This window comes from Antrostomus carolinensis, unplaced genomic scaffold (genome assembly GCF_000700745.2).
Source record: "Antrostomus carolinensis isolate BGI_N321 unplaced genomic scaffold, ASM70074v2 scaffold6873, whole genome shotgun sequence".
Taxonomy (NCBI): Eukaryota; Metazoa; Chordata; class Aves; order Caprimulgiformes; family Caprimulgidae; genus Antrostomus; species Antrostomus carolinensis.
Window position 1 is genome coordinate 39739 of NW_010307185.1, and position 13720 is coordinate 53458.

The following is a 13720-nucleotide window of genomic DNA, read 5'->3' on the forward strand; positions in this document are numbered from 1 at the left end:
TAATTCATCCTGGGATTTGACTGAGGATCTCAGGCTTGAAGAGCGGCGCTGCTCCCGCATCGATCGAGTGACAAAACTCCTGCTGATGCTACGGTATTTGCTTTCAAAAGTGCACACAATGTCATCAGAGGTAAGGTCTCCAAGACTCTTGGATTTTGTCTGGTTATTCCCAACCATATCCTGTGCTTTGGACTTGTTAGAAGATTGTCGGAGACTTTCAATGTACAGCCTGCTCCAGGTATGCCTTCTAGGAATGGATGAGAATGCATCCTGAGGACTCCTGGCAAGAGGACGGGGGCGCAATTCATCTGCTGGCAGCTGGTCAGACCTCAGGTTAGGATTGGACTTGCTCTTGCTCACCATTGGCATCTCATTCCCGGACGTTGTAGCAGATCGTGGGCGCATTCCCTTTCTTATGGCAAGGGGTTCAAAGTTGTCATGACGGATGCCGAGATCTGGGAGGCTTTTGCGAGCCAGATTGGGCAGAGAGAGATCTATCACAGTGTCATTGGAGGACATGCTGGAGGAGGAAGACATGCTGTCACGATGATTGCTGCAATCTAGCTTGCTCCAGATCCGGTCGTTAACAGTGGCATCAAAGTATACTTCTGCTGCTGGAGACAGGCTACTTGGAATTTTTATTAAGGCTGAGGAGTCCGACATCTTCAGTCCTTCACTCTTTGACCTTCTGACTAACATGTAAGAGCTCGTCTGAGAAACAGAAACAGGTAGAGCCTGTGCAGCCTGGGCTTTCTGGAAAGTGTCTGGAGGCAAAGTTGTCTGTGTGCTGCTGTTTTGCTGCAGTAGAACACCTGCCGCACCAAGTTTTTGGCCTTTGGATTCAGTGATGGTTTTCCTGTCTGTTAATACCTGACCTGGTTGGTCATTTTGCTTCTGGCAGTTTTCCACAGGTTGGCCAGCAGTCTTACCTGCTGCCACTACCAGCCAGGCTTTTTGGGGATGCACTGCCAATCCATAATGACCTTCAGCTTTACTGCATGCCTGTGTCCAACCATTTTCTTCTTTGAGACATCCTGCCACGCTTGTCCTCTCATCATCCTGGACTACTAAACTTGTGTCAGCTGCTCTTGTGTCTACCTGCACTTGGTCTTCTGCAGCCAGATTTGTGCTTTGTTCGCCAGTGAGTAGAGATTCTTGAGGCTGGTTGGATGTGCTGCTCACTTCTGACCGAGGTTCGGTGGAATGATCAGACACAGACCCTTCTTCAGAATCACTGTAGGGAGTAACGGGTAGAGGGAAGAAAAGGCTGGCATGATGGTTTTCATTGGCAAGAACAGGCTCTTCAGTGATAGTTTCTAGGCTGCATAAAGAAGTGACTGACCTCTGTATTGAGAAATGGCAGACATCTACTTGGGAGACATGAAAAGATAGGAAAAAGAAAGAAACGAGATACAAGGTTAATTAGCTATTACAAACTGCAGTTTAGCTGAAGATTTATCCATTATGTGTTATAATTTTGTTTTTAAGGTAGCAGTTGTATATATTAATCATGATTTTTAAAATAACTTATGATTTCAAACGCCTGGCTAAGGGCAAAAATTTCTGCTCGTTCAGTTTTAGCTGCACAAAAGTCAGGTTGCTTTCAGAAGATCTCAGTCCATGCACAGTAGCACCATATTACTTTTCTGATTATCTTATTCAAATAACAACTGTACCCATCAATTTTTTGTGTCCTTGGACCCCCTCTTCCTCCACCATCCAGCACCACTTGAATTGTTCTTTTCATTCCTTCCAGCACTCAAACATGTCAGTATAATCAGACTATGCATAATAATATTCAGAACACCACTGCCCAACCAACAGGTGTGATCCCAATCATCAGTTACTCAGAAGAGAAGCAGCACAGGACTTCTGGAGTAGATTACAACCAAAATGATCTGTATGCATACAATGGAAGATAGTCAATGTGTCTTTCAAAAACCAAACCAAAACTTTACAGAGTAACTCTGTCTTCCTAAAAATGTCTGTAATTTGTTTTTTTTTCAAAAAGCTACACAGACACATGGTTCATGAACACCAGGCTGACAGCACAACCCTGAAGACTCACTACAGCCACCAATTACCTGAAGAAGATGCTCTGCCCATCCTCAATGTTTACAACCTGTACCCTAAGAGCCAAAGCAGTCATGCCAAAAAGACTATTTCCCACATCTCCAAACCACAATGCAAACATGCATTTGAGAACTAGCAAAGCATCACAATCACCTTGGGAACACACCAGCAGATAATTATAAGGCAGGAAACAAACAAAACCCAGGACTACAGGCAACAAGGTGCTTGAATCAGCGACACTCAGTAGACAGTTACCTTTGACTTGCTTGTCCTTTCAGTTCTTAACTAGAGAGAGAGAGAGTATGCATGTAGAATAATAGGACAGAACAGAGGAAAAATCCAGTTAATGTAGGGAAGGCAGGTGCAGATAACAGGATAAATTACTGCTGAGGGAAGGAAGGGAAACAGAAATATTCACACATTTTCGTAGGATCCTAAGAATTTCCGATCAACCAGAGCACTCAATGGAACCCACAAATGGATGGGTATTTAGTCCATTCTTTTGTCACAGAAGAATAAAATGCAATTTTTGCTATTGTTCAAGAAACAGACTTGGGAAAAAAGTCATCTACGTTTCCAAAAAATGCCAAGGAAATACTGGGCCTTTCCTTTCAGCACCAATATTTCCAGTCCAGTGCAGTGACAAGGAGCTTAACAATGGAGACAGCTGTTCCACAGCCTCTCTCACGTTAGTTGGGAGGTTTAAAAGGGAAGAAGGCACATGTGCCCAGAAGCAAAATCCACCACTCACAACCCAGCAGACCTTTCAGTATCTGGAGGAGCATCGGGAGGAGTCGTGAGCTGATCAGACTAACGAGCTCGCCTGCTCCCCAGCCTGGCTAGGCCGTCAGCGTAGGTTAACGTGTACGAGGCAAAATACTGGAAACCGTCATGCTCTTGCCATAAAGGGGACAACTAGAGACTATAGTTTCCTGTCTCTGTGGCACTTCCTATCAACAGAATGTTAATTATGAAATGTGGCCATATTAGGCTAACGTTATTGGTTTCCTTGGTTTCTTGGCCCAAGGCACTCAAGTAGCGGGCGGATGGGGAAAGCATGCTGTTTGTGCAAACATAGTGTTTGTCACTGGATCAGCAGCATCCAGTCCAACTGACTATTGCACCATTTTAAAGGTTTGCTGATTCCATGCTTGAGAAGTCAGATGGATTTAATCAAATTTCAAGCATATCACAATATTTATTTAGTGACTTGGGGGGCTGGCGGGGGAGCTGGCACTGATAATGGGAAATGGTTTCATATGTCACACTACTCAGAGCTTATGAAAAGCCTAATGCCAATAATTTAGGCATAGAAAGAGTTCTGCTGCTTTGGATTCATTTCAAGTCACGGGAACCAGCAAACTTCTTCCCTCTCCTTCCCATTGTCCTGATATTTTCCTAAAAGCTCAAAGCAGATATTGTAAAAAAAAGATATAAAAAAGAGTAAAAAAAGAGAAATAAAGACAAATTTTAGACACCCAACCAGATTAAATGGATCAAACAGATAGAATATTTTAAATTTCTGTATGAGGCTTTCAAAGAAGCCCACTATAATTGGGCAGTCAGAATCTATTACTAAAAAAATGGATTACAGCTTAAGAAGTACCAAAATCACTTAACTGTTCCTGAAAATGTCACCATCAATTTCCAAATTCCTTGGACAATTAAGGGGAAGGGGAAGGGATTTGAAGAGAAGCTCTCATAGACAAAAGCTGTATTTCTTTACTTCTTCCTCACCATTCTATGAAATGGAGAAAATCTTGTCAAAATCTCTTTCTTGCCCTCCCCTCTCTGTCGAATTAGGAGAAAAAAAGCCAGTTTCTTTATTAAAATACATGCCTTGACTGCCTCTGTTCCTATTTTCCATCTTCACAAACGTACAGTTCATGAGTGAAGCTGCAGTCACACGTTCCCAGGGACCACACGCATATTCCTGGCTTGAAACAACTATAAACTGCATGTAGCCACCTTCCTTTCAACAGACACATCTTGCTTTGCAAGTGGGAAATGCAAACACTCCACCTAGCTTGGCTGATGTCAAGGAACATCAGATCACACACCTTGCTGCTTCATATTATGCAAGTGTGCCCTCAGGTCACAGTGAAACCATATACATAAGATTAAGCACATCTCTAAGTGTTTGCATGCTGGAGAGTCATACATTTAGGATGTGCTGTGTTCAGAAAGTGTGATCTCCTGAACAACCCAGACCTGAGAATTCTGTCCAGTAATCCCTGAACTGAATTTGCAAATTCTTTGAGGAAGGAATTAGTTTTAGTGTTAGCAGAGTGATATCATTTCTGATGTGGATACCCCTCAGAGAAAGACAAATACTGATAATGGAAATATTGTTTGTTAAAATGCTTTTCCCATATTCAGTCTCTACTTAATGCTCTGGTTTGGATCTTAAAATTTACTTAGTATCATACCACGAAAACAAGGAAACAAAAAACCCTGAACAAACAATCCAAACATTCATGGACTATTGACAGTTTTACTACTGCAGATGGTTAGCTAGGCATGGAAAAGACTAATCTAAACCAGACACGTCTAGGAAAAAAAAATCATGTAAAAATATTTATGCAAATCTTGTTTCTGCCATTGCCAAAAATAAAGAAAAAGAGCTCTTTATAGCAAAACAACATACAGGAGCTTCTAAGTAAAGATGCTATGCAGAAGCTGAGACAATGATGTGATCTAAGGTGGAGAAGGGTGAAGAAAATCTGGTCTTACCAGTAAAGAATATAGGGGATTTACTTCGAATTTCCTCCAATTTTTGAACGAACAAGGCGTTCATTTCCCTCTGTAGGGTGCCCACTTGCCTTCGAGAAGTTTCAGAGCAGCGCTTGGAGAATTCTGGGCTTCCAAGGCTTTCTAGACTGCTGGAGTTGGAGGATACAGAGCCATTGCTGGCTGCAACCAAGTTGACAGTGCTTCCATACTTGCCACCTGACTGGCACTGCCACCGCTGCCGGGAATGAGCCTTTATTCCGTGACATTTAGATTCAACATTTTTCTTCCCTGGGGTCACAAAAGACTGAGTGGTCCTTGTTAGATCATCGGCAATTCCAGGGCTGCTGCAAGACTGCAAATCTGCTTGCTGCCTGGGCTGGCCTTTAGCCCCCCAGGTTTTTAGCTCTACCCTCTCTTCTCCAGTTATGCTGCTATACTGCTCATGGTGAGGTATATCTTTAGCAATAGGCCTGGTAGGCTGGTCACTCCACTTGCATTCTAGATCTGGGCTTTCTTTGGAACCAATCATGCATTTCATGCAATTGGTGGCCACTCCAATCCTACCAGAGCTGTTGATGGCACAGCGTGCAAAGACGCTTTGCTTCTCGCTCTGGTGCTCCTGAAGCCGGACCCTGTTAGACCTCGGTATGGGTTCGCTCAAAGCAGCACCCCCTTGAGCACCACTTTGGCTTTTGGCTTTACGAGAGCTATGGGCCTTACCTTTCAACCCCTTGCCATGTACCTCCCCACTGGCACCATCTCTGGGAGCTGGTGACAGAGGAGCACTTTCAGGCTCTTGCTCAAAGCGAGGCTGTGAGGCAGCTTCCACTTCATGGTCTTCACCGGCCCCCTCAGAGCTGTTGTCTTTTGTGTCAAAAGCAATTTCAGGAAAGCCCTTCTTGTTCTTCTTCTGGCTTTTGGTGGGCGCACTGGCTGTCCGTCTCAAGATGTGGCTGGGTAAAGGAAGGTTTCGGGGGGGCTGACCAGCAGCATGACTGTCCAGAGAGGCCTGCTTTGGATTTCTGAGAAACAGGCCTTTTAGACCTAGAGCTTGTTTGGCCTGGAAAATTAAAAAAAAAAAAAAAAAGAAAAAAAAAAAAAAAAGAAAAAAAAAGAAACAAGTCCTTAACAGAAAATGCAAGTTCTTTCCTTTGGGCACAGGAACTCGTGTACAAATGATCAGTTCACATGTGCACACACATACAGAGTCTCCTGCCACATTCCTACCATCAGCATGAGAACTAAACCAGAAATAGGACAGAGATTAAAAATGAAAAAAAAAAAAATCAGTAACAACAGCTTTGCAAAATTTCACGTCTTTTTTGCTCAACTATGTTTTTAGATAAAATATTCTAACCAGTGACCTCTTAAGCTAAAGAATATTCTTGACTTAAAACAGACAATAATAAATGGGATGTTCAAATGGAGATTTACATTCTTTAGGAGATCTACACTTTGGTTGAATTCAGCACTGTCATGAACAGCAGTCGAACTATATGCATGACACATGATCAGAAAATACTTTGCTTCCTACCCGTGTACCTTTTGATCATTTCCTACCATACAACACTTATCCAAAGACACTGGTGTATGTTTTCATCACTGAAGAAACACACTATAAACAAGCTAAGTTAGTCAAGGTGATAATACAGTACTTCATATATTTCAGTACTTATTTAAGCATTAAACATAGATATTCACCATTATAAATCTCCCACCATCATACAATCGATTTACATTGCAGTGAAACAGGGAGTTTCAGCATTCCTGTAAACATTCCAGGTGTACTTGCCAACTTTTAAAGCAATAGGCTGATGCCTGATAAAGAGTATGTTGGGTTTGCTGTTTGTAGAGCCTGGTATACATAAATCACTTAAAGCAGAGAAAGAGGTGTTTCCCTTCTAATCTACTTCTCCTCCTTTGTTCCCTTTATTTCTTGGTTAGATCAGACTCTCTTTAGAAGCTGTAGCATAAAGAATGAATAAAAATACAGTACCTAAGCCTTTGACTGAAATGCATTGTAAGAAACCCATGATAAAATGTGATCAGCATCCACGCTTGTTGGCACTTGCTGTCACTTCAATTTTTACCCTGTGATGTCATCTGAGGTCACGTTTCTGCAGTGCCAAACAATGGCACGGAAATGTCTAATTTAAATGACAATGGTCCATCTTTCACCCCAGAATATTTGAGTGCATGCTCACACATTTCAAATCTTGCTTTGCAGGACTTAAGGGATAGATATTAGCTGCACTGTACAGTGAGTCTGGGTTAAAAGCTGCTTTTATTCACAAGTGTCCTGCATAATCTGGCATATGGGATCAAGGTTTATTTGTCTGACACAGAGCCCAGGGAAAGCATTCAGAATATCATTTTTATAATTGACTGAAATTTAGTTACCACAGGCCGAGATGCAGTGTTAGGAGGAGATGATTAAAAAGAGACCTTAAATGGCCTTTAAAAGTATATAGAGGATAAGATCAAGAAGGTAGGATTTGATTTTTCCCCATACAAGGCAGGGAAAATGTAATTTAAATATTAAATAAACCTTCTATTGATCAGTCAGCTTGGATCACTGAGGATTCACTTTCGCAAGAAAGTTTCAAAACTAGATTATGCATTTGTTAAGGAGGGAAGGGCATCCTGCTCCCACTGAGACAAGCTGGCAAGTACATGAATATTGCTATAAAAATCAGACAATATAAATATTTGCAAAACCCAGAAAAAAATGCCATACATACACAACACACACAGATAATATCCAACAAAAATAAAAGCACTGATGGAAGGGGTGACACGCAGTGCAGGGCCCCAGGTATCATTCTAGGTTGTTTGGTGCATCTTTGGTAAGCTAGCCACTATTGCTTGAATCAATGGAGTGATTCAAGAACCCCGAGGCAAATTTGTTAACTTAGGAAAAAAAAAAAAAAAAAAAAAAAGAGGTTAAAGGAAAAAAAAGGAGGGAAAAAAATAAGAGAGCCATTTTGATGGAGATCCAGAACATGTGCGTTATGTGCTTTCAGCTTCCAGTTCAGCTTTTACAGGGCTATTCCGTTCTTTAAAGCAGACTTGAAAAACAGCACAAGAGGCTTCCCCACAATTTAGCAAACAATTAGCTGTTAATGTTCTTTTCCACGTGAAAGATGGTTTGAATTGTATTACAGCAGAGAAAAGACAGTAGAGACAAAGACTCAAAGAAGAGAGAAAGGGAGGATATAGAAGGACTCATATCCTGGATCTGCTTCATATATGGAAGGCTCTCTGGCTGATCAATGACCCAACAGAACTGACCAAGTCAAATGTCACGATTATTTTTACATGAGTTGAAGAGCTAATAAGGAAACACTGATGCTAATGAAGCAGCTAGTTAGAGGCATGCAGGTGTGTGGTGGTGGTCACTACACCTCCCTGAGACAGGAGGGGGTACCTTCAAGGTGTCTAAAAACGCTCTGCTTCTAAAAGTAGACTTTTTTGACATAGAGAAGCCCACTGAAATCACAAACAGACAGAGTAAAGGCAAAATAACAGTGAGGGAGGATCTCAGAGATATGCACACCTAGAAAACCACAAGAAATTCTGCAATACATGAACAGACTACAGAAGAGACAAACAAAAAAGAGGCGTCTCCAGGAAATAGTGCAATCTAGAAAGAGATTTGAGTTAAAAACAAGTTAAGGTGAAAAGAAAAAATGTCTGAAGTTAAAGAAACAGCCCTTCTTTCTATAAATGAAGCTTTCCTGGGATTTATCTGTTTCATCCCACAAAAGTTTGGAATAAAACTTAGCAGTTTAAAAAGCTGTTTTCTTTTTTAAGAATGGTTTTAATTCCTCTTACATGAGCAGCACTACAAGAAAAGGAACTCAGAATTCCCAGCCTATTCAATGCCGTCTCCTGCTGTCATGATGCTGATATTACAGCTTGCTGCTATGGAAAGCTCAGCCTGTCATTGTGAGTGGATATAAAATGGTTTTGAGATCCTCAAGGCACTGTAAGATACTTAGCTACCTAAATTTAATTGAAATTAAAAGCATAGAAGTAACTAAATCCAGTGAACTGCGAGGGAAGAAGCTATTTCATTTTCAGCTGGCTTAGGAAAAGTTTGAAGTTAGGGCTTTACTTTCAGCTTGGAATTATTAATATGAATTTAGATATAGCACCCAGACAGTTGTATTTTTCCTGCAGGTAAAGTAAACACACTTTTAATAATAGATAAGCAGTGCAAATAAGTCCAACAGCTATTACAAGGATTATCTTTCCTCTGCATTTTAAGTGTTATTATGGAAAAACTCCAAAGCAAATAACCCTTAAGAATTTAATTAAATTTAAAGTGTGAAAGCATCAGGCAGACAGAGCCTTTATAGAATAAGCTTTGCAGGCAACAAGCACTCAAGGTGCAGGTGTATAACCTTTTCTTCAGCAAGGTGCACTTACTGTTTGGACACAACCACACCTATTTAATATAAATGTGCACATGCTGCAATGAGATAACCTTCTCCTACGGCTCCCTCAAAAAGCCACTGCACGATTCTCTTTTTATAACTTTCCCTGTGATTTGCCTTTATCTCCACGTGTAGTCAGAAAGATCTGAGGCTACCAGGACAATCACAGAGATGAAGTTTACTCTAGTTGAACAAATTTGTTAGCTTGGACCTTCATCCACCAGGCTTCCCTAGTGTGACACAAAATCCCATCAGTTCATTTACGTTATGGGCTGTACTGTATGACACTGAAGGCACTCACCTTACCACAGATATCATTAATAGCCACATGAACAAAGATGGATGCCTCCTCTATACCTTCCAGGTACACGTGTCGGTAACCTGAAACGGAGGGAACAAAGCTGACAAGGAGTTGAAACAGATGATAGAAAGTATGTCTAGAGACTTGCCTTTTGTAAACAGCAACAGAAATTAAACATTTTCCCAGCTCCTCCCCACAATAAGCATCCAGGCTTGTGCATCATCTAGCCACGCTCAGTTATCTAAGAGTCACATCACTTCCAAACTTAACTGCCACTTCTTCTTGTGCCTTTTATTTTATAAAAAAGCCATGTTCTGTGTTTCCTCGTGTCCATTATTGCTGCTGTCAATCCGTGACTTCAACTTGACTACACTCTCTCCTGGACACTTACAATCCATCATTAATACTGCAAACATTTCAACCAAGTTCATTTTACTGAGACTGGGTGTTTAATCTTAAATACAAACTTTTTTCTTTACTTTGAAAGAAAAGAAAAATAGACACACAATAAGTTTTAATGTGAAAGAAGACAGGATTGAAAACAGAAACAGGAAACTGACAGAAAATGGCAGTTAATAACCTGGATCCCATTATTAAAATAGGTAACTACCTGTTCTGTATTAAACTATTACTGATAGTAACAAGAACAATCAAAACTCTACTGTCTTGCAAAAACTGTTGTGCAGGAAATGGAGGAAAAAGCAGTATGAGATAACAGGAGTAATGATTCTGTGTGGCAGTCTTCCAAGTCCACAAAATTTAGCCATCCTGCTTAACACTCTTACCCATTTTTTTAAAACACCTAGTCCCATACAGTTAATTGATTTAGTCTTCATCATCATATAAGTCAGTAGTGCACCAAGGTAGAGAACTCGGTGTCTAAACTCCCAGTCTACTGCTCTAACTAGAAATTTCTGCAGCAAACACATGCATAGACATTAATCCAGCATTTGCAGCTTCAGCCATCACAGAAAAGTCCTAGCTAACTGGTTTGGGGTTCCACCATTTCCATCTTACCTGGCATCATACTGCTGAAAGCTATTGTTCTCTGTCCAATAAAATCACGCCCAATTGGATCGTGATCCCACACAAGGAACCGAATCAGTGCGATCTCTGGCATGTGTACTGTGAACACCAACGTTTCTTCCCACATTGGGTTAAAACCTTGGAATGAAGGAATCAGCATTTAGATATTTTGTTCACAAGATGCAAGAAGAAAGAAGACAGCCTACGTAAGGAATGCCTAAACTGCAATGTCATTCCAGTTTTCCTAATAATTTGGTCATTGTTCTGGGAAAATCCAGTACTCCCACTAACTTCAGTAGGAAACACAACAGCACAAGAATTTGCAAGGAACAGAGTTGGATCTTAATTAAAGTTGGCCTTGTTTTCAGCAGGTGTTTGGACAATCTGACTTTCTTTTGACCACGGCAAGCTCAAAATACCCTTCACTCATACACAATAAGTAGTCAGACAAATGACTTGTTTTACACCAAGACCTTCACAACATTATACCAACTCAGTTGAACAGTTCAAGATCAAGTCTGATAAATATCAAGAATGCTTAAATCAATTTTTGGTGCTTTGCCATAATAGGCACCAAATTTCATCTACTTGTATCTTTATGAACAAAACTTGCCTGAAGGAGAATGTTTCAGCCATAAAAAAAGCCTAAATCCCACATAATCTTACCATTATCATCGACTACTCTAGTTTGTTCTTTGAAGCAATCAACAGGTAAGCCTATAACTTCTACTTCAACAAATGGATCTATGATCTGGAAAACAGAAAGTAACCAATATTGAAAGGAAAGAGTGACAAAGATTAAATTCAAGCACATGGCTTTACAATGTGGGCATTGTACATCATTGTCTTAATAATTACTGGTCCTGAGCCTTTCTGTAACCGATTATTATGCTGATGAGAGATTTCTGGCTAAATCATCTAAAAGCATCATTTAGAATAATAATGTTGTATGCATTCATGATCATTGCTCTGTTCTATTCTAGTTCTCTGTTCTAAAATGAACTTTAAACACTGGTCTTCACACGAACATTTTCTAATTTAGTGGATATTTGAGTAAAAGCTTTAAAAACCAGACATTATGATAAATATGTTCTAAAGCAGCAACACTAAAAAAATCCCAATGAGAACAATTTGTTAAAAGTTTCAGTGTCACCATGGCACAACGGACAAGGCAATGGTCAAAACAAACAGGAGATATAAGTCCTACTTGCCCTTTTTTGCTTCTCCTGGAGGAACCGTATTGACAACTGGAGGAAAAACATCAAACCATTGCTGTGATGCTTAGAAGTGAAGAAAACCACCTGAAGATCTAGGATGCTAATGACCTAATTTATGTGTGTTCTATGTCTTCTGACAAATAACTGCAGGAAATTAAATCCTTACCCTTAGGCAAGACATAAATCTTCTTCAACAGACAAAAACCAATCACTTATAGTCCCATACCTCTCCTCTATCTCCCAACATGGAATCACGTGGTTTTGGGAGCTGTTGACCACTGATAATTCTTAGAACCAGCTGTTTCTTCAGTTGACCAGGCAGTGGGTCTTCAGAATTTGGATTAAAGACACCTGTAAGAATAAGAAGTCACATAACATGAAAGAAGTGCAATTTTGGGGATGACTTTAGTTACAGACACCTCCTGGCTTATTTGCTTCTAGCTTCAGAAATGCATTTTAAACAAACTATAACAAAGATCCAACACCTGCTCTTCTCATGCAGTAAATTATCCATTTGTTTTGCTTGTTTTTCTTACCTTGACACATGCAGTTTGGTTTGAGGACATAGCCACAATTCCCATTGGCACTAAATTTGGCCCGGTTCAGTTGCAGCATTCTCCCCTCTGACTGGTAGTTTAGTGCAACTATTAAAAAAAAAAAAAAAAAAGAGGAAACTTCAGAGCTCCTACTAAAATATCCCTCCCAAAATAAACAAGTTTGTTTTCTGCTCACCGAGTTGGCAGCCAGCATTCCAGAATGGCTGGGGATTGTAGTTGCTCGAGTCCACACGGTAAGAAGATGGGTAGATACGGGATAACTGATGCTGGTTGAAACGTAGATACTGTGCTGGCTTCTGCTGCAGTATCTGGTGGGCTTTTGTTTCACTGAAAGATGAAACCTGCCAGCTGGAAGAGACTACAAAGAAGAGAGGAGGAGATTACCTCTAATCTCCTTATTTACTTATTTATTATCTAGATAAAACATTTGACACTACATAGCATTAGTCACTTATAACTATCGAGCATCATTTGAATACATCCCACTCACAGGGAACTATTCTTTTCTTATTTTACAGCAAAATCATTGTGTTTATTGGAGGACTTATGGTTGGGAAAATGAAGCTGAATATAATCAATGACCTGAATCTCCATTAAGACATTTAAAAAAAAAAAATCTCTAAGATTTTTTTTTTAATTTGCTCAAGGAAAGTACGATTTCAGGGAAGGAATTCTGTATTTCTGATACCTCTGAATCCTGTCAAAATAAGATGCAGAAAACTCAGTAAGAGGACTGAAATATTTCAAACTAAGTTTGAAATGCTCTTCAGACCATTCTGCCCTAGAGATAATAACAATCACTAAGTCCTGTTATTTCCAGGATGTAAGTGTTGTGCAGCAGCTTTTATACAAGCTAGCAAAGACTACATGTGTACTACTACCTGTGGAAACTTTTTCTCCTTTATGGAGGCTGTCACACAACTCTAGACTGACTTTGTGGATTCTGAATGGGCAAGTGGTCAGTTACTTCAAAATAGTACAGTTTTACTGTGTGCAGCTCTTCTGTTAAAATCTTTTCAGGGTTGGGGAGAAACAAACAGAAAACCAGCTTTTAATAAGAAGATATGTAAGAATATAAACCTTTCAATTTCTTTGTTTAACAGTTGTTTTCAGTAGACATTTAGTTCAACCTACTTTCAGATTCAACATCATGGATGCCAACAGACTTTGTGTATTTCACTAGGTCAGAGAGTGCCCTGGACAGCTTCATTGTTTTCTTCTGTCGGTTTATCCTAGAAAAATAAAACAAATTGAAGCAGTGAAAATAAGTTCAACAGCTATTCCAAGGATCATCTTTCCTCTGCTCCTCCACTGTACTTTGCTATTTAATGGGTCTGTTTACATACATATCTTTTTTAGAAACAAAATTGCCAA

At 40.1% G+C, this 13720-nt stretch overlaps 1 protein-coding gene across 1 annotated transcript in view; it reads right to left on the minus strand.

Annotated features, from left to right (window-relative positions):
• The window catches only part of PLCH2 (phospholipase C eta 2), a 64333-nt gene that overhangs the window by 536 nt on the left and 50077 nt on the right, over positions 1-13720 (minus strand). The window contains 9 exon segments of the mRNA XM_029084340.1: positions 1-1367; positions 4807-5866; positions 9547-9626; positions 10564-10710; positions 11239-11323; positions 12016-12140; positions 12326-12433; positions 12522-12704; positions 13481-13578. The exon segment at positions 1-1367 is cut by the window's left edge and continues 3 nt beyond it. Coding sequence (XP_028940173.1) covers positions 1-1367; positions 4807-5866; positions 9547-9626; positions 10564-10710; positions 11239-11323; positions 12016-12140; positions 12326-12433; positions 12522-12704; positions 13481-13578 — 3253 coding nt within the window.